The following is a 27,650-nucleotide window of genomic DNA, read 5'->3' on the forward strand; positions in this document are numbered from 1 at the left end:
ACTTTAAATTCAAAATGATTAACCCTGATGACAGTGGCTACCCCTTTTGTGTATATTGTTGTGTTGGACACACCAGTCACTGAAATCAAATCATTCAACTCTGCTACATGCTAGAGAGTGTAAACTCAGAAACTGAAACTATGCCTGGCAGCCAGCCTTCTATATCAGAATCCATTTTGGACAGATCTGCTCTTCTCTCTCCAAGGATGAGGTAATCTAATAAAAATGCACATCCTGCCCAGAAGAATTTCAAAAGCAGTATTTCCTATCATTTATTTCTGATTGTGCAAAATCCTTAATACTTATAATGAGAACATTGAACAAACAAGCTACCAGGAGTGAAATGTAAGTACCCACGTTACAATTACCGTTTGTCAAAGGGGTCCAAACCCATACCAGATTTCACACTTTATTTGCAGGCTGGGCAACAGCTGTTTATCTTGTATTGGTTCAAAGACTTACATTCATAGAATCATAGAATATCAGGGTTGGAAGGGACCTCAGGAGGTCATCTAGTCCAACCCCCTGCTCAAAGCAGGACCAATTCCCAACTAAATCATCCCAGCCAGGGCTTTGTCAAACCGAGCCTTAAAAACCTCCAAGGAAGGAGATTCCATCACCTCCCTAGGTAACGCATTCCAGCGCTTCACTACCCTCCTAGTGAAATAGTGTTTCCTAATATCCAACCTAGACCTCCCCCACTGCAACTTGAGACCATTGCTCCTTGTTCTGTCATCTGCCACCACTGAGAACAACCGAGCTCCATCCTCTTTGGAACCCCCCTTTAGGTAGTTGAAAGCAGCTATCAAATCCCCCCTCATTCTTCTCTTCTGCAGACTAAACAATCCCAGTTCCCTCAGCCTCTCCTCATAAGTCATGTGCTCCAGACCCCTAACCATTTTTGTTGCCCTCCGCTGGACTCTTTCCAATATTTCCACATCCTTCTTGTAGTGTGGGGCCCAAAACTGGACACAGTACTCCAGATGAGGCTTCACCAATGTCGAATAAAGGGGAATGATCACGTTCCTCGATCTGCTAGCAATGCCCCTACTTATACAGCCCAAAATGCCGTTAGCCTTCTTGGCAACAAGAGCACAGACCTGAAAGGACTGAGGGGGTCTTTACCCTGTGTGCTTTTTTTTTTTTTTTTTAATGAAGTCTTTTGTCCATTGTCCCAATCTAGATAGAAAAAACCTCAGTGTGAATGTGGTGGTTCAACTGCAGGCCACTAACTCCTGTATAAAGCAATGTCAGGCCCCAATCCTGCATCGGGATCTGCTAGTGTGGACCCCTGCTTCCATGGGACATCATACTAGTGCAGGGGTCTGCTATTGAAAATCCTGATGTGAGATTGAGGACCTTAATCTCTTACTCACATTGAGTGATACTGGTCTGAGAGGATGGTAGCTTAAATGGGACTGAAATATTTATGTAAGAGGATGCAGTGTTCTGTTCTTCTCTCAAAAAAACCCCAACACCTCCCCGCCCAGTCCCCCTTCCAAGACACAGAAGGGAAAGAGATTATCAGCTATTTAACTAATGCAGTCACATCCACACTGGTTGATCCTTGTGTCCATGCAGGGACCCAGGGCCACACACAAGCACAAGGATTCACCCGCAAAGATCTGACTGCAGGGTCAGGGCCTAAATGTATCTTCCTGCTCCTGCTGTGAAACACAGATCATAAAAGTAAAGCTACACAGTGTTTGCAATGCACCAACATCAAAGTTGTCATTGCAGCCTTACATTTTGAATTTCTTCATTTAGGATTATAGTGTCCATCCTAAAAGGGCCATTAACATAGGGCCCAATTATTCTCCCACACTAACTCCCTCAAACAGTACAATTAAACCAATTTTGTTTGCATTTAATAGCAATTAGATTTTTTAAAAATATACGAAAAACATAAAAGACAAAGATTGTAATTTCTTTGGGACAGGGACCATCTTTTCATTATATATGTGCACATAGTGATTAGCACAATAGGGCACCAAGACCTGTTGGGGCAGTGGTGGGCAACCTGCGGCCCATCAAGGTAATCCGCTGGCGGGCCGCAAGACAGTTTGTTTACATTTGCATGGCTGCTCGCAGCTCCCTTAGGCCGCAGTTCACCGTTCCCAGCCAATGGGAGCTGCGGGAAGCGGCACAGGCCGCAGGGACGTGCTGCCGCCACCTAAAATAGATCATTTTGGTAACTTCTGTTAAATGAATTTGGTGGTGTTAGTCTTGTTCTCAGTGGACAAAGTATCCACATCAAAAAATCCACAACCCCAGCTGGCATACACATTGGCCATCTCAATAAAGAGGTAAAAAAACCTGAACTATTCTCTTACCCACACACTATGTTGTTTCTCCAGATAAGGGTTAAGTCACACTGGCAGGGCAGTATAGAGAGGATTATGTTCTATTTACTATATTTTTAAAGTCCGTAGAACTATGAACCTAAGATGTCTTTATATAGAACTAGAAATGGACTGATTATAACATTATTAACAAGTAACGTAACACAAAGTCTGTTGGGGTCCCCTGGCTCTTCCTAAAGTTTACTCTGGATACACACAGATAAAACAACACAGGTGCCTTGTACTCGACCTACAAAACAGGCAAAATGGGATAAACTATGGGAGCCACACGATTGATTTCAGCAGTCTAACAAGTGTGCTTGGGGCAATGAGATTATGTATTGGCTATCAGAATCAGTGGAATGTGTCAGTGTCAGTGTTAGGGAGTTACTTGTCAGTTTGATGATCAATTAATAAATCTGAATTCAGAGCTTCCATTCAGTTCATACTCTAAATATGGGGCATGTTTGCAATGATCTCACTGACCTTGAATTCAATTTGGACAACAGAGAGCGCCACATACAGCTTTATAAACCAAGTCAGAACAACAGCGACCCACAAACACTAACATTCTCCCACACTGAAAAATTACCTCAATTTTCTTGGAAACAAACAGTTCCAACATCACTGTCTGCATGTGCCAAGTTGTTACACACTCTAAGACACATTCTCCAGACCAGGAGAATCCAGCAATGCTGACACAGAGCAACAATGTCTAGCTTTGGTTGGAGATACCACAAAAAAATAGTGGCAAAACAAGAGGCATGCTACGTGGTAATGTACAGCTCTGGAGCATGCTTTGCTGTTTCCTTTGTTGTCTCACCAATATGCATAACCCCCACTTATTTCATTTATTTCCTCCCTCCCCCCTCCCCACTCCGATCTCCAGCATAGCAGCTCCTGAGTGACAAACAGCCACAGGTATACACCACAGTCAGTCCTCTGTGAGTGTGTGTGTGCATGGAGGAAGGTAAGAACTGGGTCAGGTGACAGGATGAATGCCATCCCAGGATATAGGAAATACGGTGGTGACCATGCTGAAGGGATGGTGTAAGCCCATATTAAGCTTGTAAGGATTAGATTTTTAACAGTAAATGTCAGTAAACGTTGATTTTGCTGTGCACACACACTGACAAAAAAAAATATTTCCATTGATAAATAATCAAAGATTACAGATAAGCAAAGTAAGAAGAATGCTGCTTGAGGAGTTCTTAGACTCAAAATCCAATTATTTAGATTTTTGAATTCAGTTTGTTACCTGAACTACCCAATGAACAGTAAAAACAGCTACCGGTATGAGCTGTTGATTTAAGGATATTTACTTTGTATCTTTTGATATGTGATGTTGACAATTTGTGTTTAAATGGTTCATAAAGCTTTAACCTTTTGAATCTCAACATCTATTGTCATTAAATAATGGACTGGTGCCCTCATAATTTCCTGCAACTGTGAAAATTTAAATTGATAAAAATAAAATAAAAAATCTTAAAATACATAATTTCGCACAACTGTGAACATTAAAATAGATAAAAATCTAAATAATGGTTAAAAATAAACATCAACATCATCCATCAAAATTATAAAAGAATAAAAGTAGAATTCTGCCAAGCCTATCTATATTGCATGTTTGTAGCCCAAGCTGAAAAAAGAACAACAGTTTAAGAACCCCCCACATGAATCTTAACAGGGATTCTGCATTTAAAAATATTGGGGAGCTTGTGTGGTCCAATCCATCTGCGGTATCCTGGGGCTGGTAGATCAAGCTAATGCCTTTTGCTAGACAGAGGGTGAGGATGAAAGTTTCTGTCTCTTTTTGGTGTTGCATGGATAGATTTTGTTTGACTACCTAGTACAGAACCCCAAGTATTCAAAAAAAAAAAAATCAGTCAGACCCCCCCAAAATCACGAGACTGGCCTAAAAATCATGAGATTTAAAAACTAGTAAGTTTTTTATTTTAAATTTCCCTTCTGGTTTCTGAGCCACAATTTTCAAGATTTTCTCTACAACCATGGAGGTGAGAAATTTCCTTTAAAAATAAATAAAAGCTGATATTTTCATATAATAATCTGACTCCAGGAGCTAGGGCCTTGAGTGAATGACCAACTATCACAACACTCACAAATAAAATTAAAGGAGTTGACAAAACTGACTTCATGTGGGAGGGAGTTGGAGAAAGCAGTATTCTTCCCCTTAAAGGGCCTGCTTATTTTAAATGCATATAATCAGGACATGCTCATAGATTCGAAGGCAGAAGGGACCATTATGATCATGACCTCCTCTATAACACAGGCCATGGAACATCCCCAGAATAATTCCTAGAGCGTATCTTTTAGAGAACCATTCAATCTTGATTTTAAAATTCTCAGTGATGGAGAATCCACCACAACTCTTGGTAAATTGTTCCAATGGTTAATTACTCTCATCTTTAAAAATTCATGTCTTATTTCCAGACTGAATTTGTCTAGCTTCAACTTCCAGCCATTGGATCGTGTTATACCTTTCTCTGCTAGACTGAAGAGCTCATTATTAAATCTTGACACCTTTCATAGGTCATTTTCTAGAAGAGGAGGAGATCAGGACTATTAATTCAGAGCCTTTCTCTCTTGTCCAATTTACAGAGTTCTGGGATAGAAACAAGAGCAATGGGCAAAAGGTGGAACTAAAACGTGCCCTCTCATAATGTCATGTATGCTTCAAAGGGATATAGAAATTGTCATATTGGATCAGACCAGTGGTTCATCTGGTTTAGTATCCATCTCAGACTTTAGTGACTTCAGTTATACTACTTCCCCCCGTTTTTGTAAATAGATAATTGCTTCATCTGGCAATGAAAACCATAAAACCCCAAGGGTATCTCATTATTTTGGCCATATTTGCAGTACTTCACACAGATTAAACATATTTACACAAATGGCAGAAGGAAAATACTCACCTATGTGAAAAGTGGAGGCCTCAGCTGTGAATACTGTTTCTGTCATATTACTTAGAGTGAGGTCTTGATTATATATGCCATATGTACACCTACACCTTCCATCTTTATTTACTTATGCTCACTGTTTTTTCATGATTGCTTTTTGACAGAAATACACGACTAGTGGTTGAAGGAAATGCAATAAATATAATCCTTGGATTACAGCAAAGCATTTCATACTGTGGGCTTGCCTACATGGAGAGGTAATGTGCTCTATGGAAGAGTGATTTCTAAAGCACACATGTTGCACATTAATTGGTCTGTGTAGACCTTGCCAGTGCGCACTAGTGATTCCTAGTGTGCTTTAATGTACCTTTAGTGCTCACCAGCAGGGTCTACATGTACCAATTAATGAACAACACATTAGTGCATTTTAGAAATCACATCCCCATAGAGTGCATTACCTCACTCTGTAGACAAGCCCTGTGTCTTACAAAATCTTACTTACAAAATTAATGTGAATTGGCTAGGATAGGAACAGTCATGTGGCTTGAAAACCTGTCAACAGGAAAGAAAGGGTTATGATAAATGACAATGGTACAGAGTTATGGGGAGATAGCTAATAGGTGGTGCAGGGATCAGTGTTAAATCTGGTTTTATGTAATGTGTAAATTTATGATCTGGGAAAGTGAGGAAATAGCATGTTTATGAAGTCTTCCGATGCTACTAACCTGTGAGAAGTTGCAAACAGCAGTCAAGACAGAAAAATCATACAAAGGGACTTAGATCAGAAGGATGGGAAGAATCCTTGGGAAAACAACATCTTGGAAAAATGCAACCTAATATATATTGGGGAACCCTATATATAAATACAGCCCTAATATATTGTGGGGGAAATAATCTGAAAAACTCACACACTATAAGAAGGAGAAATGTGGGACAAACGAGTACTAGTGAATGACAGATTAGACATTAGCAATGTAATATGGCATCAAAGGCAGCCAATGCAATTCTGGGTACAGAGATCACCTATTGAAGGTGATCGTCTCTCTCTGAACCCCTTATGCCACATTTACACCTGGAATACCATGCTCAGTTCTGGATCCCACATTATCATACAGATATTGGCAAATATAAAGGTGTTCAGAGAACAAAAAATATCAACAGGGGAGGAGGGACCGAGCTTGAAGGAAAGATTAAGAGACCTAAGTATGTATAGCTTAGCTAAGCAATTGCTAAGGGGAGGGCGGAAGATAATGATGATCTATGAAGATTTGATGGTGGGAGATTAATTATTTCATTGTTACCAACTTTTGTGATATTTGGTGTTTTCCTTAAAGCCCCAGCTCCTGGACTCATGTGATTATGAGAATCTCAGCATTCCTTATAAATCAATCAATCAACCAACCAAAGCATCTAGCTCCCATATGTGGAGACAAGCTTGAAAACGTAACCCAAGTACATTCTAAAGGCTCAGAAGCCAGAAGGCAAATAAAAAGAGCCCAAAATGTATTATTTAATTTAAATCTCATGATTTTTAAGGCCTACTCATGATTTCTGAATCTAAGGATTGGCAATATTTTTATTTAGTGTCTTAATGGGGTGCATGAACTAGGAGTAATGGGATGATATTATAAATAGGAAAAGTTGGCAAAATAATAGGAAATACTTCCTAACAGTGAGGTGTACTGAATAATCTTTTAAGGAAAGTGTGGTGGGGTGGCTTGCCTTAAGGACCATATTGCTTAGTGGTCTCCGCACTCCACCACCTGGCATGGCCCGTTAAGGGTTTGGAAGGGTTCATTAGATATAGAGAGATCAGAGGGTATGTCTACACTGCAATGAAAAACCCACGGCTGACCCATGCCAGCTGACTTGGGCTCTAGGACCCTGCGAGGTGGGAGGGTCCCAGAGCTCAAGTTATGGCCCAGAATATAGAGAACGATCCTTTACTGGCAAGGAGAACTTCTGGAGCACTTAATAGTTTTTTCCATCTCTGACATTCTGCAACAGGATGCTGGCCATGTAAACACAGGCACAGCCAGTATAGCCCTTTAAGGCAAGGAATTCTGAGGATTTAGTTCTGGGTCACAACTGTTCGTGAAAGCAAGGCAGGAAATAAAAGGCATGAATTGTTCTTTAGTCACAGAGAGATCAGGGATGAGGAAAGAGCTGGTGTGAGACTCTTCAAAATGTCTGGCAGAAGAGCAATAGCCAAGGGTCTAGAGAGAGACATTACTGCAAGCCCAGCAGCTCATGCTAGATGCCCAAGTCCAAGCCTGCCTGACCCCGTGGGTCTGAGGTCAGCCAGCTAGCCCAAGCCACCCCCCCAGGCAGCAACATCCATACTGCTTTTTTTATGTGCTAGCTTGAGAAGAACTAGCAAGAGTCTATCAGCCCACATTGGGAATCACACCTCCCAGCTGTAGTGTAGATATTCTCTGTTTGTACAGCACCTAGCACACCGGGGTCCTGGTCCATAACTAGGGCTCCTAGGTGCTATGGTAATACAAATAAATAATAATAAGTAACAAGTTTTAAACATACACAGATAAATAAAAGATTCTGCCTTGCACCTGAAGCTTCTGCCACGAGTATTTAATCTATCAGATCAGATACTGAACAACGCAAGCCTCGCTATCACTTTGTGCAAAACACAGCATAGCAGAGGTTTTCAATATAATTGTTATGAGGTGGAAGTTTAGTTAAGAGTCCATTATCTTATGGGGCATAAACAATAAATTATCGTAGAATCATAGGATTGGAAGGGACCTCGACAGGTCATCTAGTCCAGTCCCCTGCACTCATGGCAGGACTAAGTATTATCTAGATAATTCCTGATAGGTGTTTGTCTAACCTCCTCTTAAAAATCTCCAATGATGGAGATTCCACAACCTCGCTAGGCAATTTATTCCAATGTTTACCTACCCTGACAGGAAGTTTTTCCTAATGTCCAACCTAAATCACCCTTGCTGCAATTCAAGGCTGTTGCTTCTTGTCCTATCCTCAGAGGTTAAGAAGAACAATTCTTCCTCCTCCTTGTAACAGCCTTTTATGTACTTGAAAACTGTTATCATGTCTCCTCTCAGTCTTCTCTTTTCCAGACTAAACAAACCCAATTTTTTCAGTCTTCCCTCATAGGTCATGTTTTCTAGACCTTTAATCATTTTTGTTGCTCTTCTCTGGACTTTCTCCAATTTGTCCACATCTTTTCTGATATGTGACGCCCAGAACTGGACACAATACTCCAGTTGAGGCCTAATCAGCGCGGAGTAGAGTGCAAGAATTACTTCTCGTGTCTTGCTTACAATACTCCTGCTAATACATCCCAGAATGATGTTTGCTTTTTTTGCAACGGTGTTACACTGTTGACTCATATTTAGCTTGTGATCAACTATGACTCCCAGATCCCTTTCCACAGTACTCCTTCCTAGACAGTCATTTCCCATTTTGTATGTATGCAACTGATTGTTCCTTCCTAAGTGGAGTACTTTGCATTTGTTCTTATTGAATTTCATCCTATTTACTTCAGACATTTCTCCAATTTGTCCAGATCATTTTGAATTATAATCCTATCCTCCAAAGCACTTGCAACCCCTCCCAGTTTGGTATCATCTGCAAACTTTATAAGTGTACCCTCTATGCCATTATCTAAATCATTGATGAAGATATTGAACAGAACTGGACCCAGAACTGATCCCTGCGGGACCCCACTCGTTATGCCCTTCCAGCATGACTGTGAACCACTGATAACTACTCTCTGGGAATGGTTTTCCAAGCAGTTTTGCACCCACCTTATAGTAGCTCCATCTAGGTTGCATTTCCCTAGTTTGTTTATGAGAAGGTCACGCGAGACAGTATCAAAAGCTTTACTACCGCCCTTCCCCCCTGCCCCCCCGCCCGCCATCCACAAGGCTTGTTACCTGTCAAAGAAAGCTATCAGATTGATGTGACACAGTTTGTTCTTGACAAATCCATGCTGACTGTTACTTATCACCTTATTATCTTCTAGATGTTTGCAGATTGATTGCTGAATTATTTGCTCCATAATCTTTCTGGGTACAGAAGTTAAGCTGACTGGCCTGTAATTCCCCAGGTTGTCCTTATTTCCTTTTTTATAGATTGGCACTAAATTTGCCCTTTTCCAGTCTTCTGGAATCTCTCCCATCTTCCATGACTTTTCAAAGATAATCACTAATGGCTCAGATATCTCCTCAGTCAGCTCCTTGAGTATTCTAGGATGCATTGTATCAGGCCCTGGTGATTTGAAGACATCTAATTTGTCTAAGTAATTTTTAACTTGTTCTTTTCCTATTTTAGCCTCTGATCCTACCTCATTTTCACTTATCAAAGGGGTAGCCGTGTTAGTCTGGATCTGTAAAAGCAGCAAAGAGTCCTGTGGCACCTTATAGACTAACAGACGTATTGGAGCATGAGCTTTCGTGGGTGAATACCCACTTCTTTTTATTTGCATCCGATGCAAATGCAAAGTACTCCACTTAGGAAGGAACAATCAGTTGCACACATACAAAATGGGAAATGACTGTCTAGGAAGGAGTACTGTGGAAAGGGATCTGGGAGTCATAGTTGATCACAAGCTAAATATGAGTCAACTCATTTTCACTGGCATTCACTATGTTAGATGTCCAATCACCACCAACCTTCTTGGTGAAAACCAAAACAAAGAAGTCATTAAGCACCTCTGCCATTTCCACATTTTCTGTTATTATTCCCACCTCCCCAAGTCCTCAGGGCAAATTAATCATTAAAAAACGCTTGCTTTTAAACCATGTTTTATATTTTAAAAGGTAAACTCACCTGAGGTTCCTTCCATGGGGTCATGGTCTTGGGTAGTGGCTTGGGAGGGTACTTCAGTCAGGCTGAGAAAAAGATCCTGGCTGTTGGGGAGAATGGAGTGCTGGGTGCTCTCCGCAAGCTCGTCCTCCTCCTCCTCCTCCTCCTCTTCCCCATCCGCAGAATCCTCAGGTGTGGCTGATGAGATTACCCCCGCCTCGGAATCCACGGTCAGAGGTAGAGTAGTGGTGGCGGCCCCCCCTAGAATTGCATGCAGCTCAGCGTGGAAGCGGCATGTCTGCGGCTCTGACCCGGAGTGACCGTTTGCCTCCTTTGTTTTCTGATAGGCTTGTCTGAGCTCCTGGACTTTCACGCAGCACTGCTCTGAGTCACTATTGTGGCCTCTCTCCATCATGCCCTTGGAGATTTTTTCAGAAGTTTTGGCATTTCGTCTTTTCGAACGAAGTTCTGCTAGCACTGAATCCTCTCCCCATATAGCGATCAGATCCAGTACCTCCCATACGGTCCATGCTGGTGCTCTTTTTCGATTATCGGCCTGCATGGTTATCTGTGCTGATGAGCTCTCTGTGGTCACCTATGCTCTCCTGTGCTGGCTAAATAGGAAATGAAATTCAAATGTTCGCGGAGCTTTTCCTGTCTACCTGGCCAGTGCATCCGAGTTCAGATTGCTGTCCAGAGCGGTCACAATGGTGCACTCTGGGATAGCTCCCGGAGGCCAATACCATCGAATTGCGGCCACACTAACCCTAATTCGAAATGACAATATCGATTTTGGCGCTACTCCGCTCGTCGGGGAGGAGTACAGAAATCAATTTTAAGAGCCCTTTATTTCGAAATAAATTGCTTCGTTGTGTGGACGGGTGCAGGGTTAATTCGATTTAATGCTGCTAAATTCGAATTAAACTCATAGTGTAGACCAGGCCTAAGTCAGTCCATCAGGGTGCTTAGCAATGGTATGGGAAAAGAGCCTGCTGCGCGCACGACAAACCTTCGCACAGTGGCTACAAGTCCACTTGCTGGATGAAAGTTGAAGCATACTCTGCTTCCTGGCTCACCTGCGAGCCTCAGCCTGGTCTGTCTGATGGCTCTCTGCAGTGACTGCACCAGTCTTAGCCCAGCTTCTCCAAACTGAACAATTTTGGGAAGGATTTTCCCCCATTGTTAGTGGGAATGCTGAATTCCTTGAGGCCTTGCTTCACCTTGTTGATGTATTGGAGCTTTGGCCTTCCTCTGCGTCGCGGGCAGTTCTTAAGTTGACTGTACAGCACAGCGTTCGGCAGACAATCTTGAGGCCTGTGCTCCACATGCCCCAACCAGCGAAGCCTGCAAATGTCCAGAGTAGTTTGCATAGACTGTAGGCCGGCTTTCTCAAGGATCTCGTTATTGGTGATCCGTTTGTCCCAAATAACTCCAAGGATTTTTCTAAGATAGCGGAGGTGGAAACCGTTGAATCTCCGCGCCTGCTTGGAGTATGTTACCCAGCTTTCACAAATGTAAAGGAGGGTACTCAGGACACAAGCCTGATAAACAGCCACCTTTGTGTTCAGGTTTAGCAACTTGTTGCTCCAAATACATGAGGTAAGTTTGCCAAAGGTAATAGAAGCTTTGCCGATTCTAGCATCAAGTTCCCTAACAAGGTTAAGTGAGCTGGTAAGAATTGAGCAGAGATAGCAGAAGTGATCCACGTTGTCCAGAGCTTCATTAGGTGACTGCCTACAACATGCATGTATTAATATATATATAAGCTCAGAAGAAAACAATATACTTAGTTGTCTATGGGCATTTTAGCTCATTTCAAATAGGGTATAGTGGAGACTGTCCCTTTGTTTCTATTTGCTGTGTACAAAGGAATTGTCATACTGGATCAGACCCGAAATCTACCTAGTCCAGTACCCTGTCTCCAGCAATGGCCAGCACTAGGCACTTCATAGGATAGTGTAAGAACCCCACATCAGAAAGATGTTGGATAATTGGCCTCCCACGTTAAGTTTTATCCTGATCTCTAATAGTTAGTGACTGGCTTCAGCCCCGTAGCATGAGCCCTGCAAGCAACAAAATATCCTTTCCAAAATTTTTGTTAGCAATAAACATAACTCTGGATATTCTTGTTATCGCTATACAATTTCCAGTCCCGCTTTGAATCTTGTTATTTCTTGGCATCAACAACTTCCTGTGGCAATGAGTTCCACAACCTAATTACACATTGCATAAAAAGTATTTCCTTTTGTCAGTTTGGAATTTACCACCTTCCAGTTTCATTGAATTTCCCCTTGTTCTTGTGTTCTGACAGGGAGAACAGAAGCATCTGATCTTCCTTTTCTACATCATTCTATTTTGAAAAAAAGGAATTTCCCCACTTTAACAGTTTCATATCTGCATAGCATGGAAGTCTTACAGAACAGATTTCATTCTTATGGTCTACGTGTAAGAAGAGAGAGTTAGGCAGACACCCAAAATGAGTTGTGCATAGTTTCCATTAGATTGTGCCCCCTACACAACAGATGCTACCTCTCCAGAGTGAGAAGAGACTATCTGTAGCTATACCTGAACAGATACTGTTATTACAAAGTACACGCCATTGTAGGTGGGTTGGTTTTTTTTTTGGTGGAATTTGCTTTTTAATGTGATAGATTTCAGGTTCTCAGACTGATTTCCTAAATGCAGATCATCCAGGGACACTTCCAGCTGCTGGACTTGCTCCTGCATCAAAATACAGAGTTTTTGGCAGGCAAAAGTTGACACTCTGTCCAACATTCTGAGTGTAGCAATAGACCCAGTGCCTGCAATTTATCGTCTTAGTCACCATTCTTCTATTCCCATGACTATTTATGAGATGATTTTTAAGCATAGCACTGAATTTTGGCTAGAAGACAGTTGGCTATTTGGAAGTCTGAGACAGTCCAGTTGATTTTTCACTCTTAAGGGACTTGATGTTGTCGAAAGGTTTATTACCCCTTCAGATATTGTCAGTATAGCTCCCTCACACTTAGGAGTACTAATGCGCTCAGCTCTGAAATTCAGAAACTTCTGCAAGGCAGTGGCTGCACACATGCCCCCATGCAGGACTCACTGTTTGGTGCAAGGTAATACCATGCAAAGAGCAACAGCCCCAATCCCACCACAGTTTGTTCTGGCCATAACAACTGAAGGAATCAAAATCGTCAGGGCTTCTCTTCCTTCTCCCTTTTCGCTGACTCTTCTCTCATCTTAACCATGAGTTTAGACTGAGAACTTTTAATTGGTGTGTTTTGTAAAAACTAAATAATATAGCAGTTTTCTGGTGTATTTGTTTAGTAACTATCCTATTGTGCAATCAGGTCAATCCAGTCCATTCTACACCCTTTGTTTTAGTTGACAGGCTATTATTCCATGAGGGCAGACCTCAAGTATGTGGGTTCTAAACACTATGGCTGGAAACAGCAGAAGATGTTTTATAGAGGAGTATATGTGCATGGCCTGTATTGCCTGGGGGGATGACCATGCTCTGAAAGCCTGCTCCATCTGACCAGTGTAGTCCCTTTTAGCCTCTCTATAGATAAAAGAGGCTCCACCAACTACCTAGCAGTGGCAAAAGCACACCTCAGACATTCAAGTGTCTATGTGTCCTCTACCCAGCTGAGCAGCTTCTAAAGGCACAATCTCCACAAGAAATCCAGTCAGAGCTCTTCATGTGCACTATATCAAAGCGTGAGTAAGAGAATACGTGGTCTTTCTTTATAGCATAAGATAAATTCTTCCATTTGGAAGAAAACCAGCATCATTTCTGTACTGCATCTCTGACACAATATTATGCACAACATTTGTAGATCAGTTCCATCTTCTGTTGCTCTGGTGGTGAGGTCCTACTGTAAATTCATATTTCTGTAGCACCAGATACAAATGTGGAACACCAGATGTGTGTTTATTCTCACTATTATCCATTATATTGATAATGATGCTGTAGTGAGTCAAATATTTTTATTTTGGTGTAAAAGAGTATATTTGATCCCATCCTACTAGGTGAGAATGTAATTCTTGGATAACTATGGGCTGGCCTTCACTACGGGGAGATCAACACTGCTGCAATCGATGCAGCAGAGATCAATATAGCGGGTCTAGTGAAGACCTGCTAAATCGATGGCAGAGCGCTCTCCGGTCGACCCCAGGACTCCTGCTCCCCAAGAAGACTAAGGGAAATCAACCAGAGAGTGTCTCCCATTGATGCAACACAGTGAAGACACCGGGATAGGTCAACCTAAGTGACGTCAACTGAATAACATAGCTGGAGTAGCGTAACTTAGGTCGACTTAGCCCCATAGTGAAGACAAGCCCTATGTCAAGGACTTGCACCCTGAATAAGCAAGAGCACAGGCAAGATCAACATTACTAAGATTTTGGACAACTGAGCTGTGTGCATTCTGCAGCACTGTTTGTATTGCAATTTTGAGTTACAAATGAAGTTGCATCACTTCATGCTTGTAGTTGTGTGATCCAAGCTCCAAGGGAACAGTTTGACTTGGAAGTATGGATATTCTTTGGGAGAGTATCTACTTCTTGAAATAAAGGGGCCTGTGAAATAAATAAAATACCAGCTTGTAGAAAATATAGTAGAAGATGTTCACAATGACTGCCTTTTGGGGACCCATAGTAGCAGGCTTGGTGCAGGTACTCCGTTTCTGTTAAGACTGCTCTGCAAAGCCACTCCCCAAAAGCCTATTTCCTTGCTCATTGATGTCCACTGAGAGAAGGCAACAGAAATTCCATACTTTATGGTACCATGAACATTCTCTATGTCTCAAGAGCAGCCTTAACAGAAACGGAGTACCTGCACCAAGTTATATTTGTGTAACAGAAAAGTTAACTCATTCCTGCTCAATGTTCCACATAGGCATTGTGCCTATCACGAAAACAAACAAAAATGATGACAAGAAAAAACGCAACAAGATGATTATGCCTTGCTGAGCATTCCTGAAACTGTTTACTTTTTCCCCATTGTGACATTCTATTCCTTGGGGGAGCGTCCTGTAACCCCCATATTCCTCATTTTTATATAATCGTGATTTTACATATAAAGCATGCCTTGTAAGGTATCAGGGGAAAGGTTACGATCTGCTGAAAGTCATTTCTCTATCCATATATGTATATCATTAATGCATATGAAGTCATGAGAATTGTGTTATATGGTTGTCACTAAAACATGCTGTAAGTTGGGGAATCAGCCAGACATTAGCTCTCCAGAGGCAACAGCAAAGAAAGTAACCAACACTGGGGCAGGGCATCAAACAAACCATCAACAACCATTGTGCAGCAAGGGAGTTACAATTCAATGACTCACCAGCACGAGGCCACACCAAGGGAATTGCTCAACCTTGCCTGGAGGCTCAGCGATACCCCCCAGACATGCCTGGATTTGTGCGCCCCAAGCACATGTGACTAAGAGTAAAAAAACAGAACACTGTGGCCACATGCTGGGCCTTTCTCCTTCCTCCATCTATGCTGCAAGCAACAAAGACACTCAGAAGAAGACTGAAGACTCCAACAGAGGAGACTGGCCCAGGTTTAAGGGACAAACCTATATATTAAGGACTGCAATATCCAGTGGGGTGAGAAAAACTGCTTAATCTAGATCGGGGTGGGCAAACTATGGCCCAGGGGGGTGCATCTGGCTCTCCAGACGTTTTAATCTGGCCCTCAAGCTCCTGCTGGAGAGCGGGGTCTGAGGCTTGCTCCGCTCCAGCCAGGGAGCGGGGTCAGGGGCTTGCCACATTCTGCTCGGCTCCCAGAAGCAGTGGCATGTCCCCACTCTGGCTCCTGTGCATAGGGGCAGCCAAGGGGCTCTGCATGCTGCCCCCGTCCCCGCAGCTCCCATTGGCTGGGAACCACGGCCAATGGGAGCTGCAGGGGTGGTGCCTGCGGACAGGGCAGCACACAGAGCCGCCTGGCCATGCCTCCACGTAGGAGCCGGAGCGGGGACATGCCGCTGCTTCTGGGAGCTGCTTGAGATAAGCGCTGCCCAGAGCCTGCACCCCCGACCCCTTCCTGCACCCCAACCTCCTGCCCCAACCGATCCCCCTCCCGCCCTCCGAACCCCTCAGTCCCATCCTGGAGCACCCTCCTGCACCCCCAACCCCTCATTCCCAGCCCCACCCCGGAGCCCTCACCCCAACTCCCTGCCCCAGCCAGGAAACCCCTCACGCATTCTGGTATAATGTATATTCCTGGAGTACAGTGCTGGGAGGAGGGGGAGGATTGGGATGGTGCCTTTCTCTGGGTGATTCCTGAGTGGCTCTGGGAGCATTTATGCAATCTACTAGGTGTTGGGCTCCACATGCGGTTGTGCTGAGTGATAACAGCACCTGGAGGGGTTTGCTGTTGGTCACTAGCAAGGCATTGTGAGAGATGGCCCAGGCTGGAGAGAGTTCAGGGGGCACATTGGTCCCATGCTGCACACCGGGGATCCCATCAGACCTATCTCTTCATTGAAATGTCTGCAGCTATAGATGGAACGAGTTACTTCACACTTCCTTAGTTATGAAATGACCAGCCATACCCACTGCTAATAGGGGACTAGGAATCATTCTTTTAAGAGATGCAAGTATGGACTTCCTAGAAGAGTTGTCCAAGACAAACTATTCCTGTTGTACGTGTGGACTGTTCTCTTCCAACCCACCTCCCAATATAAAATGATGTAGTGCCAAAGCATACTAGGTGATTTACAGTCAAGTAGGGTAAGACAACAAGTTTTCTGGACCCAAAAGGTTACAATCTAAGGGCCAAATTCCACCCTGCTTATACCACCCATGCAGCCTCATTGAATTAAGGGTTGGATAATTAGGCAGGGGCATTCCTGTAGGGCCCTGACAGCAAGGACAACAAGATCAAACTTGATGCAGTAGAAAGGAGGGAGGTGGTGCAAGGATTCAAACAGGACTGATGTGTTCACTCCAGCTCGTGTGATCACTTGGCAGTCCCATGTGAGGCCCAGATTTCAATGGGCATCAAGCTTGAACTGCCCCTAATTGCGGATAGAAAATATACAAGCGCTTCTGAAAAAGACAACTGTCTGCTGCCCTGCTTCTACAAGGTAACGGTCAGTTTAATGAGAGCAGTGGAATGTAGAGGCAAAATGGAGTGGTCAGGTTTCACCCTGGAAAGGGAGGGGATGGGCTCACAAGCACTATGTGTGGGCACTTGGCCCCAGCCTAGCCAGCTGTGTAGTTTGTTTTTCCTTTGTAACCTTGTCTGATTAAAAGATCACGTTGATTCAGTGCAAAGACAAAAGCTCAGTCTTCCTTTACAAGGCACATTCCAGTAGATTACAAAGGCATGTCTCCTCTTAGTAACATTATATATATGAGGACATTGGCTCAATTTTTTTCATATGCTGCTAGATTTATGTGCAATTTAACTAGTTTATAAAATACCTAATAAAAAGACTGATTCAAATACCAAGATTATGAACCTTCATCATTTGCCATGAAAATAACCAAGATTTAATTATATTAATTTTCCTGGTTTTAGTAAATATGAGTTGAAAGCAGAACTTGAAATGTGAAACAATAATATTTCATTGGTTACTTGAATTCCATTCCACAACAAGTCTACTTGCAGCTGAAAGAAAAGCAGAGGGAATAGACACTTCATAATCACATAGACTTAACAAATAAGTTGAGTTTGATATTTCAAATTGCCCTAATAATATCTAGAAATTGCTCTGGTACCAGTTCTTATCTGGTCACTGTTTGCAAAAACTTGCTTTTTCCAGTACAAATCTAAGTGTTATATAGGTTTCCTTCTGCTGCATGTAATTTCCATTACTAGGAATTACAAATACACAATAAGATCTGTCAAAAGGAAGGTACAGTTCTAAAGTCCCCAAATTCTACTTTAACTGAACATTAACATGAAGCTTTACTTCATCCACAATATCCATTGTTGTGAAGTGTCAGCAGGGAAAATGTTATGAATAGTCTTAGGGCTTGATTCTCCACTGCTTGCCCCTTGTGCAGAATGGCTGTAAAATGTTAGCATTTTGATTCAGAAATGTTACATGACTATACAAAGGGCAAGGCAGTGGGTAGTCAGGCCTTAGGCAATATATATTCAGCCAACATTCAGTTAGTCAGCCAAAATTATAAAAAGAAGGTTGAAATACAGCTGGACTCCAGTGAGTACATAGACTATGGGAACTGGTTTTGCCTTTTGCAAAGGTGAGAGTAGAGACGGCTTGAAGCGTTACGATTTCCAAAGAGACAGTGTCTGTTTGGGTGCTGGAAATGTGGGGCAGTGTGCTCAAAAGAGCCATTTGCTATGAGCTCCTCACAGTGCAGCCACTCAGGCACTCTGGGTGGTTCGGGTCATGGCCCCAAGCAGACATGCTCATTCTGGGCCTGATTCCCCAATGCCTGGTGTAATCATTTGCACCTGTGCTAGTGGGTGTGAAATGCTGCTATTCTGATCTGATGCATTTCACACCCACTTTGCACAGATGTCAGTGAGTACACAAAGTGTAAGGCAGTATAGAACCAGGCCCTCAGGGTCCGCTACTGTTGCCAGCACCACTAGCTAGCCTGCTCACCACACACAACATGTGCATTCCAACAGAAGGCGTTTGCCCCCAACATGGTTGAACACGGGATTAGAGAAGTGAGATCCCTGTGCCCTCCTCACACACTACTGCACCTGAACAGGTAAGCACCTGCCTTTCCCAACCTGCTTTGATTCCAACAAGAGCAAATCTTGCTCACAGGATAGGCTGCTTCAGATGAACTGCCAGCCTGTTGCAGAGACATTATTTAGATATTCATATATTTTTAAGGGCCTGAAGTTGCAACCCTTATATTGAATAGCCCTACTCGTGCAAGTGGTCCCACTGAATTAAAAGGGACTAAGCATGTGAGTAAGGGCTGCGACAACATTTCTTTTCTTAGGGCCTGTTAACTGACAGTTAACTGTATCCCTCCAAAAGGCCAAGGAACATTATGTCTAGCACATGCAAACAGACTTTGCTCTTTTTGAATGGAGAATGGTGTTATATGCATGATTTACAGTACATTACATAAGGGAATAACTTGTAATGCAGCATTTTCTTACAAGAAACAAAAAAGACAAGATGAAACAATTACCATATAACTGCAACCTTCAAAGAATGTTTATAAAACTCAGAGGATCTCTCCTTTCACAACAAAAGTGAGTTGACAAAACATTTGATGTTTAAACTTGTCAGCAAATATACGATAAATAGTTAAAGCTTCAAATGTACATATTACTTGTACATAGGCACCAGTTGTACCAATGATCACAGTTTACCTTTACACCCAGTGCCTCTCCGGAAATGACAGACACAGTCACACCATTCTTGGAGGGTTTGGGGACGTCTTTGTTTTTCAGTTCTTGGTATTGGGGTTCCACCATTTTCTCTGAACTTTTCAAATTGACCCAGAGTTGCAGAGCATGTGCTGGTTCCTCTGAGCAGAGCATCTCTGCATGAAGAATACCCCGCCCAGCTGTCATCCACTAGAAAGATGGTATAGAAGGAACAGAATCCACAACATAGACATTAAATTTTAGAAAATGGAGAAAAGAAAACACACTTGAATTTCATTACATGGGACAAGTTAATATGACTAAAGCTTTTGTCTGGTTAGAAGACTGATTAGATAAACAATAACCTTTCCTAACATTTAGTTTATCTATTGATTTCAAATGTTGAAGTGCAGCATTGAAACAATATAATTTATTTGTTAATCTATTTTACCAGAGATTTTAAAAAGCTAAAATATGAAGTTTCCCACAGTAATATGGTGTAGTGGGAATTTATCTAAGCATATGACAACAGAGTGCAATACAGTGGCTGAGTTTAAAAGCATCCAGTTACAACTTCTCTTAGAAAGAGGAGTAGTGTTCCTCAACTGCAGGCTCTTCACAAATTCAAACGAAAAGGCAGAAGTAGTTACTGTTTAGGATTAAGATATCAATGATTCCTTTCTGCCCACTTTCCCATACCTGTAAATCTCCTGGGTTCAATATACCAGCATGTCCACAAAAATCTTCATGGGCCATAGAGCCACCATCTAACAGGTAAGTTACCTTGGAAGAATGAGAGACAGATGAAATTGTTATGCAAAAGCTCCCTTTTGTTTGTTTTGTTTTTAACAGATAGAGATCACAACAGAACCAGTCTATTCCACTGTAGCAGAAACCAGAAAGTTCTAGTAGCCCAATATTGACTCACATGGCCACACAAACTTTGATGTCAAAATTACCCATGTTGAAAAGGATTAAGGTTTTAGGATCAGCACTGCACCTTTTTGTTCTCAGCCTCTCACTCATTCCTCTTCTTCTTCCATTTCTCTTTATGGACCTCTCCCACCATCATGTTTTCCTTTTCTCCCTTTTGTTTTTCTTTCAGCATTCCTCTTTTTGGTCTCAATTCCAACACAAAGGGAAACTGCAGAAGAAACTAATCAAGGCTCTATCTTCTGCATAGCAGTGTTTTTGCTGTGATGGCAATAAGGAAAAAGTAAAACCAACTAAGATTATCATCACTGCAGAAGGCACTAGGGACAGTGCCAAAGTGCAAGCCTTGGTCAGTTTCATCTGCAAAGACAGGCATATCAGGGTGTAAGCGGGGGAATGGTCCCGCTATTGTGAGGAACTTTTCTGGCTTATACACTACCCTGGTGAAATAGGCTAGCAAAAGAATCTGAGTCCTCACTCCCACTTCCTTTACCCAGAGGCCTGCCTAACCTTGAGGGCTCTCATTCCACTCTCTGGAGTGGCAGAGTCCTCGTAACCCTGATAAGGTTGAGCCCAGGATTCCTAAAGGGCTCAACCCCCAACCTTGTAGTGGCCACTTAGGCCAGGGGCTAGGGCAGGGGTCAGCAACCTTTCAGAAGTGGTGTGCCGAGTCTTCATTTATTCACTCTAATTTAAGGTATTGCGTGCCAGTAAAATATTTTAACTTTTTTAGAAGGTCTCTTTCTCTAAGTCTATATTCTATAACTAAACTATTGTTGTATGTAAAGTAAACAAGCTTTTTAAAATGTTTAAGAAGCTTCATTTAAAATTAAATTAAAATGCAGATCTGATCAGTTTAGTGCAGTGGTTCTTAACCTGGGGTGCACGCACCCCCTGGGGGTGCAAGATGCCCTTTCTGGGGGTGCGAGACATGCGAGATTTTTTTTTAGAAGGTAAATCATCGAAAACACAAATTAAGCACAGGCACGTAAGTACAACTACTTTGTTTCATCAAACCTATGTATTTATTAACATTATACATATTTTAACGATTACTGTAATATACAACAAAGCTTTTAAGTTTTCAAGTTTTTAAGCTAATTGTAATGTAATTTTTTATAAGGACTCCAGAGTACTGGGACCAGGAGCAGGCCCCTGGGCTGGCTGCCGGTACCCCAGGCTGGCAGGAGGACTGATCAGGGCAGGAGGCCTGGACCCCGGCTGGCAAGGGGCCGGCGGCCGGAACTCCAGACCGTCAGCGGGCTGAGCAGGACCGGCGGACAGAACCCCAGACCGGCAGTGGGCTGAGCCGCTCAGCCCGCTGCTGGTCTGGGGTTCCGTCCACTGGCTCCTGCCAGCCAGGGTCCTGGCCGCCGGCCCCACTCAGCCCGCTGCCGGCTGGGGTTCCGTTCACCCAGGCCGGCAGCGGGCTGAGTGGGCCCGGGGGCCAGGATCTCGTCTGGCCAGGGGCCGGCAGATGGAACCCCAGACCAGCAGCGGGCTGAGCGGCTCAGCCCACTGCCGGCTTGAGGTTCCGTCTGCCGGCTCCTGCCAGCCAGGGTCCCAGCCGACGGCCACGCTCAGCCGCGGCCGGGGGTTCTGTTCACCCAGGCCGGCAGCGGGCTGAGCGGGGCCAGAGGCCGGGACCCCAGCTGGCAGCAGTGTGCCAGTAAAAATCAGCTCGCGTGCCAACCCCTGGGCTAGGGTGTCCCCACTCTGGGGTGCTCTCTGCACTGGATGCTTCCCTGACCCACTGATCATTACATACAGTTCAAAGCAAATATAATTTATTAAACAGCAATCAATTTTAAAAAAAATAAGGAAAAAATGGGAAAGATTAAAAGAAAACATGTCACCCCGCTCTGTGGCACGGGGACATCACAACCAGCGTCTCTGGAATGTAGGGGAAGTTCACAGTCTGCTCCTCACACATCCCAGGGCTCCTTTCAGGCCCTGGCTGTGCTGCAGTGATGCCGCGAGTCGGACACTTGCTCTGGCTGCGGCCACATGCCTTCAGGCTCTAGGTGGCAGGACCCTTCTTCCCAGTATCAGCTCCCCAGTCGGGGTTATGATCCCCCCGCCCCCAACTCTGGCCTGAAAGGCGTCTTGGCTGGGGGCATCTCCTTGTGCTGGGCCCACTGCCCAGAGTCCTCCCTCGCTCTCCCCAGCTGCTCATCACACCCAGCTCTGGACTGCTCCAGCTCCACTCTGCCTCAGCGCTGCTGCTGCTCTGCCTCCAGCCCCCGGGCTGCTTTTTCCGGCCCCTCTGGCTCTGGATGCTGCAGCTCTGCTCCCAGCACAGCTCTGCTCTCTGGGCTGCTTCTGTGGCTCTGCTCCCGGCACTGACCTGCTTTCTGGGCTGCTTCTCTTGTTCTCTCTAGCTGGCACAGCTCTGCTCCCCAGCTCAGCTGAGGTCCCTTCTCTCTCCTTAGCTCGGCCCCACTCTGTCTCTCCTTAGCTCGGCCCCACTCTGTCTCTGGCAGCTCCAGCTCCCACAGAGGATGGGACACCCTGGCCTCCTGACTCCCTCATTGGCCTGCCCGCCCTTTCAATCAGGCTGACCTGGAGCATTGGCCTCTCCCCATTCCCCCTGGAGACTGTCAGTCTCAGGGTCCTGATTTCCCATCAACCCTTCCCCTTTCTTTTGGTACTGGGAACTAGCCAACCAAAAAAAAAAACCCACTGAGTGTTAGTAAGGGGCCAACAGTCCCCTTACAGGGGAAAGGAAGTCCATTTAATGATATTCTTCCAGACGACCCAATTCTGGCCTCTGATCTTTACATTGGCTCTGCAGCTATAAAAGGACTGTAAAATAAAGCCAGCTGAACCGGCCACTGGGAAATTCCCAGTCAGCCACATCACATGTAGGGGCTGGACAGGGGCATGGCCAAGAAGAGGTTTCATGGTCTAAGCACCAATGTACTACAGCTCTTCTCAGCTGCCAGAACAACCACTTGGGGCCAAAGCAGCTGGGCATAAGTTATAGCATATCACTTGTTCTTGCTCACCTCAGGAACCAGCCCAATGCCAGGCTGGCCCCAGAATCTGGGACCACAAATATACTGTGCATCTATCTTTGTCTCACGCTCCCACACAAGCTGAGCCATAGCTCAAGTGGAGCAAAACAAAGCCAAAACAAATTATGGATCATGGGCGATAGTGCCAAGAGTGGAGGAAGACAAGGAGTACAATTACAAGTGGGGGGGAGGGGAAATAAAAATAAGGCTAAATATAAAGCAAAGATATAAAATGTACCACATATTTCGACTTCCAGACTAAATAGCTTGTTAAACCACATTTGATCCTCCACACTGAGGACAGACAGACATCAACAGACAGCTATTATCAAAGAGCTTCTGCCCCTTACTCCAAGCCAAATTCTGGTATTGCCAATGTATTGTCAGACTCCAAAAATCATGAGATTTAAAAAATAATTTAAAACATATTTGTCATATGCTTCTGGATGTTTGCAGTGTTGTGGTAGTCGTGTTCATCCCACGACATCAGAGAGGACAAGGCACGTCTCTCTCGTCAACAGAAGCTGATCCAATAAAAGGTATTACCTCACCCACCTTGTCTCTCTGGTATGCCTTTTGAGTCTCTCTAGAAAGCCCCCTTGTTCCCAGGGCATGTGTAATCATTTCAGGTTCACAATTCAATCTAAAATGCACATGGAAAATACACACCTCCCTGCTGACTGCTTGGAGGAGGACTCTGCTTACTCTTTCAAAATACCTGGGGTAGGGGAGTAGCTTTTCTATCCCTGTCCATCTCCTCCCCATGTAGTTATCCTCTGCACCCTCCTCAGCCTCTTCTTTAGTCTCCCTCTCATCCCATACATTTTCATGAGCCCCCACAGGCTTCCTCCTCTCCCCTCTCCCTCTGCATGGTCCCCTCAGTCTCTCCATTCACCTCTTCAGTCTCGTGCTCCACACAATCCCTTGTATCCGCACACTGGGTTCTGTCAGGCCACATCTTGGGGTATCATCGTTTCAACCCCCTTTAAAAACAATGAGAATGGGGCCCATCTCTATTAGAGACAGCCTCACGTCTACATGCCAGGACTGTACAAAAATGGCAGCCATCTTCCTTGGTTTCAGCCCCATTGGAAGAGATGGACATTTTGAATGAGAAAAAATTCATAAGCTGGAAGGCAGAAATACAGAGATCAAGTGACATTTAAAACCTCCAAATATCACAAGACTGTGGGCAACAGTAGATTCAGAGGTGGATTAAGCAGGGCAAGTCATTGGAGTCGATACACATGTGCGTCCTCATGTCAAGGCTGAACTTTGCTTGCAGAACATAACCAAAGAGCTGGGTTTTATTTATGCAGGGATCAGAGGATGGAGGAAAGGGGTAGAGACTTTCTCCATATGAAAGAGGCTGCAGGCACAAAGCAGGTATTACTGCCACCTGGTCAAAAAGCATCCTGAGCTGTGCAGCTATGAATCTGTTTATATTTTAGATAACCACTTCTATACTATTTTTGTACAATGTAAGTTTGCTTCAAATTCCTGAAAAATCTCATTTTTAAAGAGAACAAATTAATCGTTAGACATTGTATCCACACTAATCTTCCTCCTCATCTCATGTACCCTCTCCACCCTTCTTCAAACAACCTAAAGCCTAACAACTTCTGAAATTTATCCTGCATATATTACAAGTTTCTGAAGCGCCTATTTCAATTACAGAGACATTGCTAACATTTCTAAGTCTCTAGAGCTAAGTCCTTGTGGTTTATGATGTTTGTACTATACTATGCATCCACTGAATTACAACCTTCTTGGGAGTTTTGTGCACTGCTTTATGTTCAGTATGAGTAGTGTTCATCTTGTACTCAAGAATTGCATAGTAAGAACCCAGGTTTATTTTTTTTTCCCCAATTGACAGCTATTCTTCCAATTAAAAACTAGTAATAGTACATTTTTACTCTGGTTTAATGCCATACTAGAAGTTTTAGTTCAACAGTTCTCTGCTCGTTTTTGACCTTTTTATTTACTAAAGGTTGATGGCTGTTCTTCCACTCCACATAAGGAGGATTATTTCCTCACTACTTTTTAGTTAATGTGAGCTCCCTCTAGTGCCTGGCTGGCTTACTCATACACCAAAACCTGCATCGTCGTGCATTAGCTATTTCTTTCAAGACATAAGGAAAGCTAATTTTTAAATCAAAGGGCCGTTAGTCTAATTTGATGTTGACGTAAACTCCATGGAAGTCAGTGCAGTTACAACAGCATGACACTGGTATTGAATCAGGCTATTTAGACTCTGATGGACAACATCAGATGCCATACGCCAAGGAGTGGAGCTACAAGGGATTGTACAGAGGCACAGAGCCTCTGTGCCTCCAGTTGATTCCTGGTGTTTGTAGCCTAAAAGAAAAAGGCCACTTGTTTAGTACCTGCACAAAATATTGGCAGCTATATAGAGACCCCAGCACAAACTTTTGGACTCCATCTCTCTTTCAGCAGAAGGCTCAAGGTGATGGAGTTAAGAATCAATTCCTCTAAAGAGTTACCTCACCGATCCTCCCCAAAATCCTATTGTTGGCCTTATGCATAGTGGCATGGTGAGAGTGGACAAGAGCTAGTTACATCTGAGAGGGTGGGCAGGGGAGCGTGAAAAGCTGTTTTGCAGTCCCTCCCCCCCTCCGCCACCCACCAAAGAGTGTTAATTAACCCTGATGGGTTTTAGGCAATGTTGACCATAAAATTTAAGATGCAGAGCCTAACTAGGATTAATTTAAACAAGGTCTTTGCATTTGTTTTACCCTGGTTTATGGAGTTCATGGTCAATCCATGATTAAAAAACATCAGTCTAAACTGGGTTGAAAGTAGTTGCTTTAAACTGCATTTACTCTCTTCTTGAAAAGAGACTGGAAGCAGCACCAAGTCCTATCCTAAGAATTTTAAGTGTCAAATAAAGTTGGCTGCAATTTTTCTTCTTACAACAGTATTTATTTTTTTAATAGTAGCATTACTGCAATGTATATAATCTCACAAGAGAGCTTATTAGCATGAAACAGTCAAATAATTTTTACATGCAAATTCTATCTGACAATAGTCAAATTTAACACAAATGGGATAAGAATGTCTGCAGTAACTCAGACATTCAGCACTCTGCCCACAATAGCATTTGTAATCTTCGTTTTCACTTTGAGACTCTGCCAGATGGAAGGAAAAAAAATACTTAATAGTAAGTAACCAAAGAATGAAGAGCCCTTTTTGCCAACAGCATATAAGAACATGAGCCCATGTCAACAAAAAATATTGAGACTGTTACAAAACAAAACACTTATCAGAGGAAGGGAGGGGAAGGAAAAAAGTCACATTCTTGAAGTCCAACACATATGCACATTTCAACACTCATGGCAAAGAGTTCCCCCCTCTCCCTCTGAAAGGAGGGAGACATAATTGAGATGAGGTTACTTATTTGGTTTCTTTTTGATTTGTGAGACTCCAACAAAGTTGCATGGCACTAGTACCCCTCAGACATAATTACTGTCCTTCAAAACAGTTGTAGACTATCATGTGGTTAAAGGTTTGGCATGGCTATGTAAGCTTTTAACTATCGGAGAAACCTTTCCTGTAACAGATATTTGTGACAGTAAAATGAATACCCATAAGTATTAATAACCATTAATACCACCAAGAGTCAACACTTGTATATCACAACAATCAGAATGGTATCAAAATATGACTAAAGTCAAGTCAGAAAAAAAAAACCAGAATAAATTAGGAGCCATTCCCACATATCTCAATACCCAACTTTTAATTCCAAAAATACCGCTGATGGAAATAAACAATATAAAGATGTACTAGGATTTTTTGGACCAAGTTCATCATTATTTCAATGTGCTTACACTTAGAAGGACTGTGGTATAATCTCTGTTACTATGTGTTATGAGATAAATTAACTGTTATCACATAGAAAATTACTTAGTCACATCAGATAGTGATTCACCCCAACATCCTGCTGTGGACCACTTAGCAAAAGCCCCTTTAATGGAGTAACATGCTTCTCAAATCCCTGCCCAATCTCCCACTATTTGGTTCACAAAGCTTCTCCTTTTGCTGACGATCGGGAGTGACTTGGATGATCCACAAATTAAGGTTTCAGAACCACTGATTAAATACATTAAGCATGCTCAGAGACTGTGGAACAGTGCATACTGTCACCTGCCAATCCCTTTCCCTGTTCTGTCTGAACTACGTGAGCAGAGCAGTGGACCACTAGGAGGCAGGGAGTGAGTTTCTTCAGCTTGGATTGCGCCACACTGCTTCTTCTCTCTGCTCCGAGAAAGAGAATGGGTGAAGAGATTTCAGAGACCGGCCAGAATTGACCAGGCCATGTGCTCTGA

The 27,650-nt window shown here is 43.4% G+C and overlaps 1 protein-coding gene across 1 annotated transcript in view; it reads right to left on the reverse strand.

The window, feature by feature from the left end:
- The window catches only part of LOC113406152 (pirin-like), a 92,720-nt gene that overhangs the window by 34,524 nt on the left and 30,546 nt on the right, over positions 1-27,650 (reverse strand). Inside the window, exons 4-5 of the mRNA XM_026649126.1 lie at positions 20,054-20,137; positions 19,358-19,564 (exon numbers count right to left, since the gene is read on the reverse strand). Of these exons, the coding sequence (XP_026504911.1) occupies positions 19,358-19,564; positions 20,054-20,137 (291 nt within the window). The remainder of the gene's footprint in view (positions 1-19,357; positions 19,565-20,053; positions 20,138-27,650) is intronic.

This window comes from Terrapene carolina, unplaced genomic scaffold (genome assembly GCF_002925995.2).
Source record: "Terrapene carolina triunguis isolate 2854851 unplaced genomic scaffold, T_m_triunguis-2.0 Scaffold23, whole genome shotgun sequence".
Classification (NCBI taxonomy): Eukaryota; Metazoa; Chordata; order Testudines; family Emydidae; genus Terrapene; species Terrapene triunguis.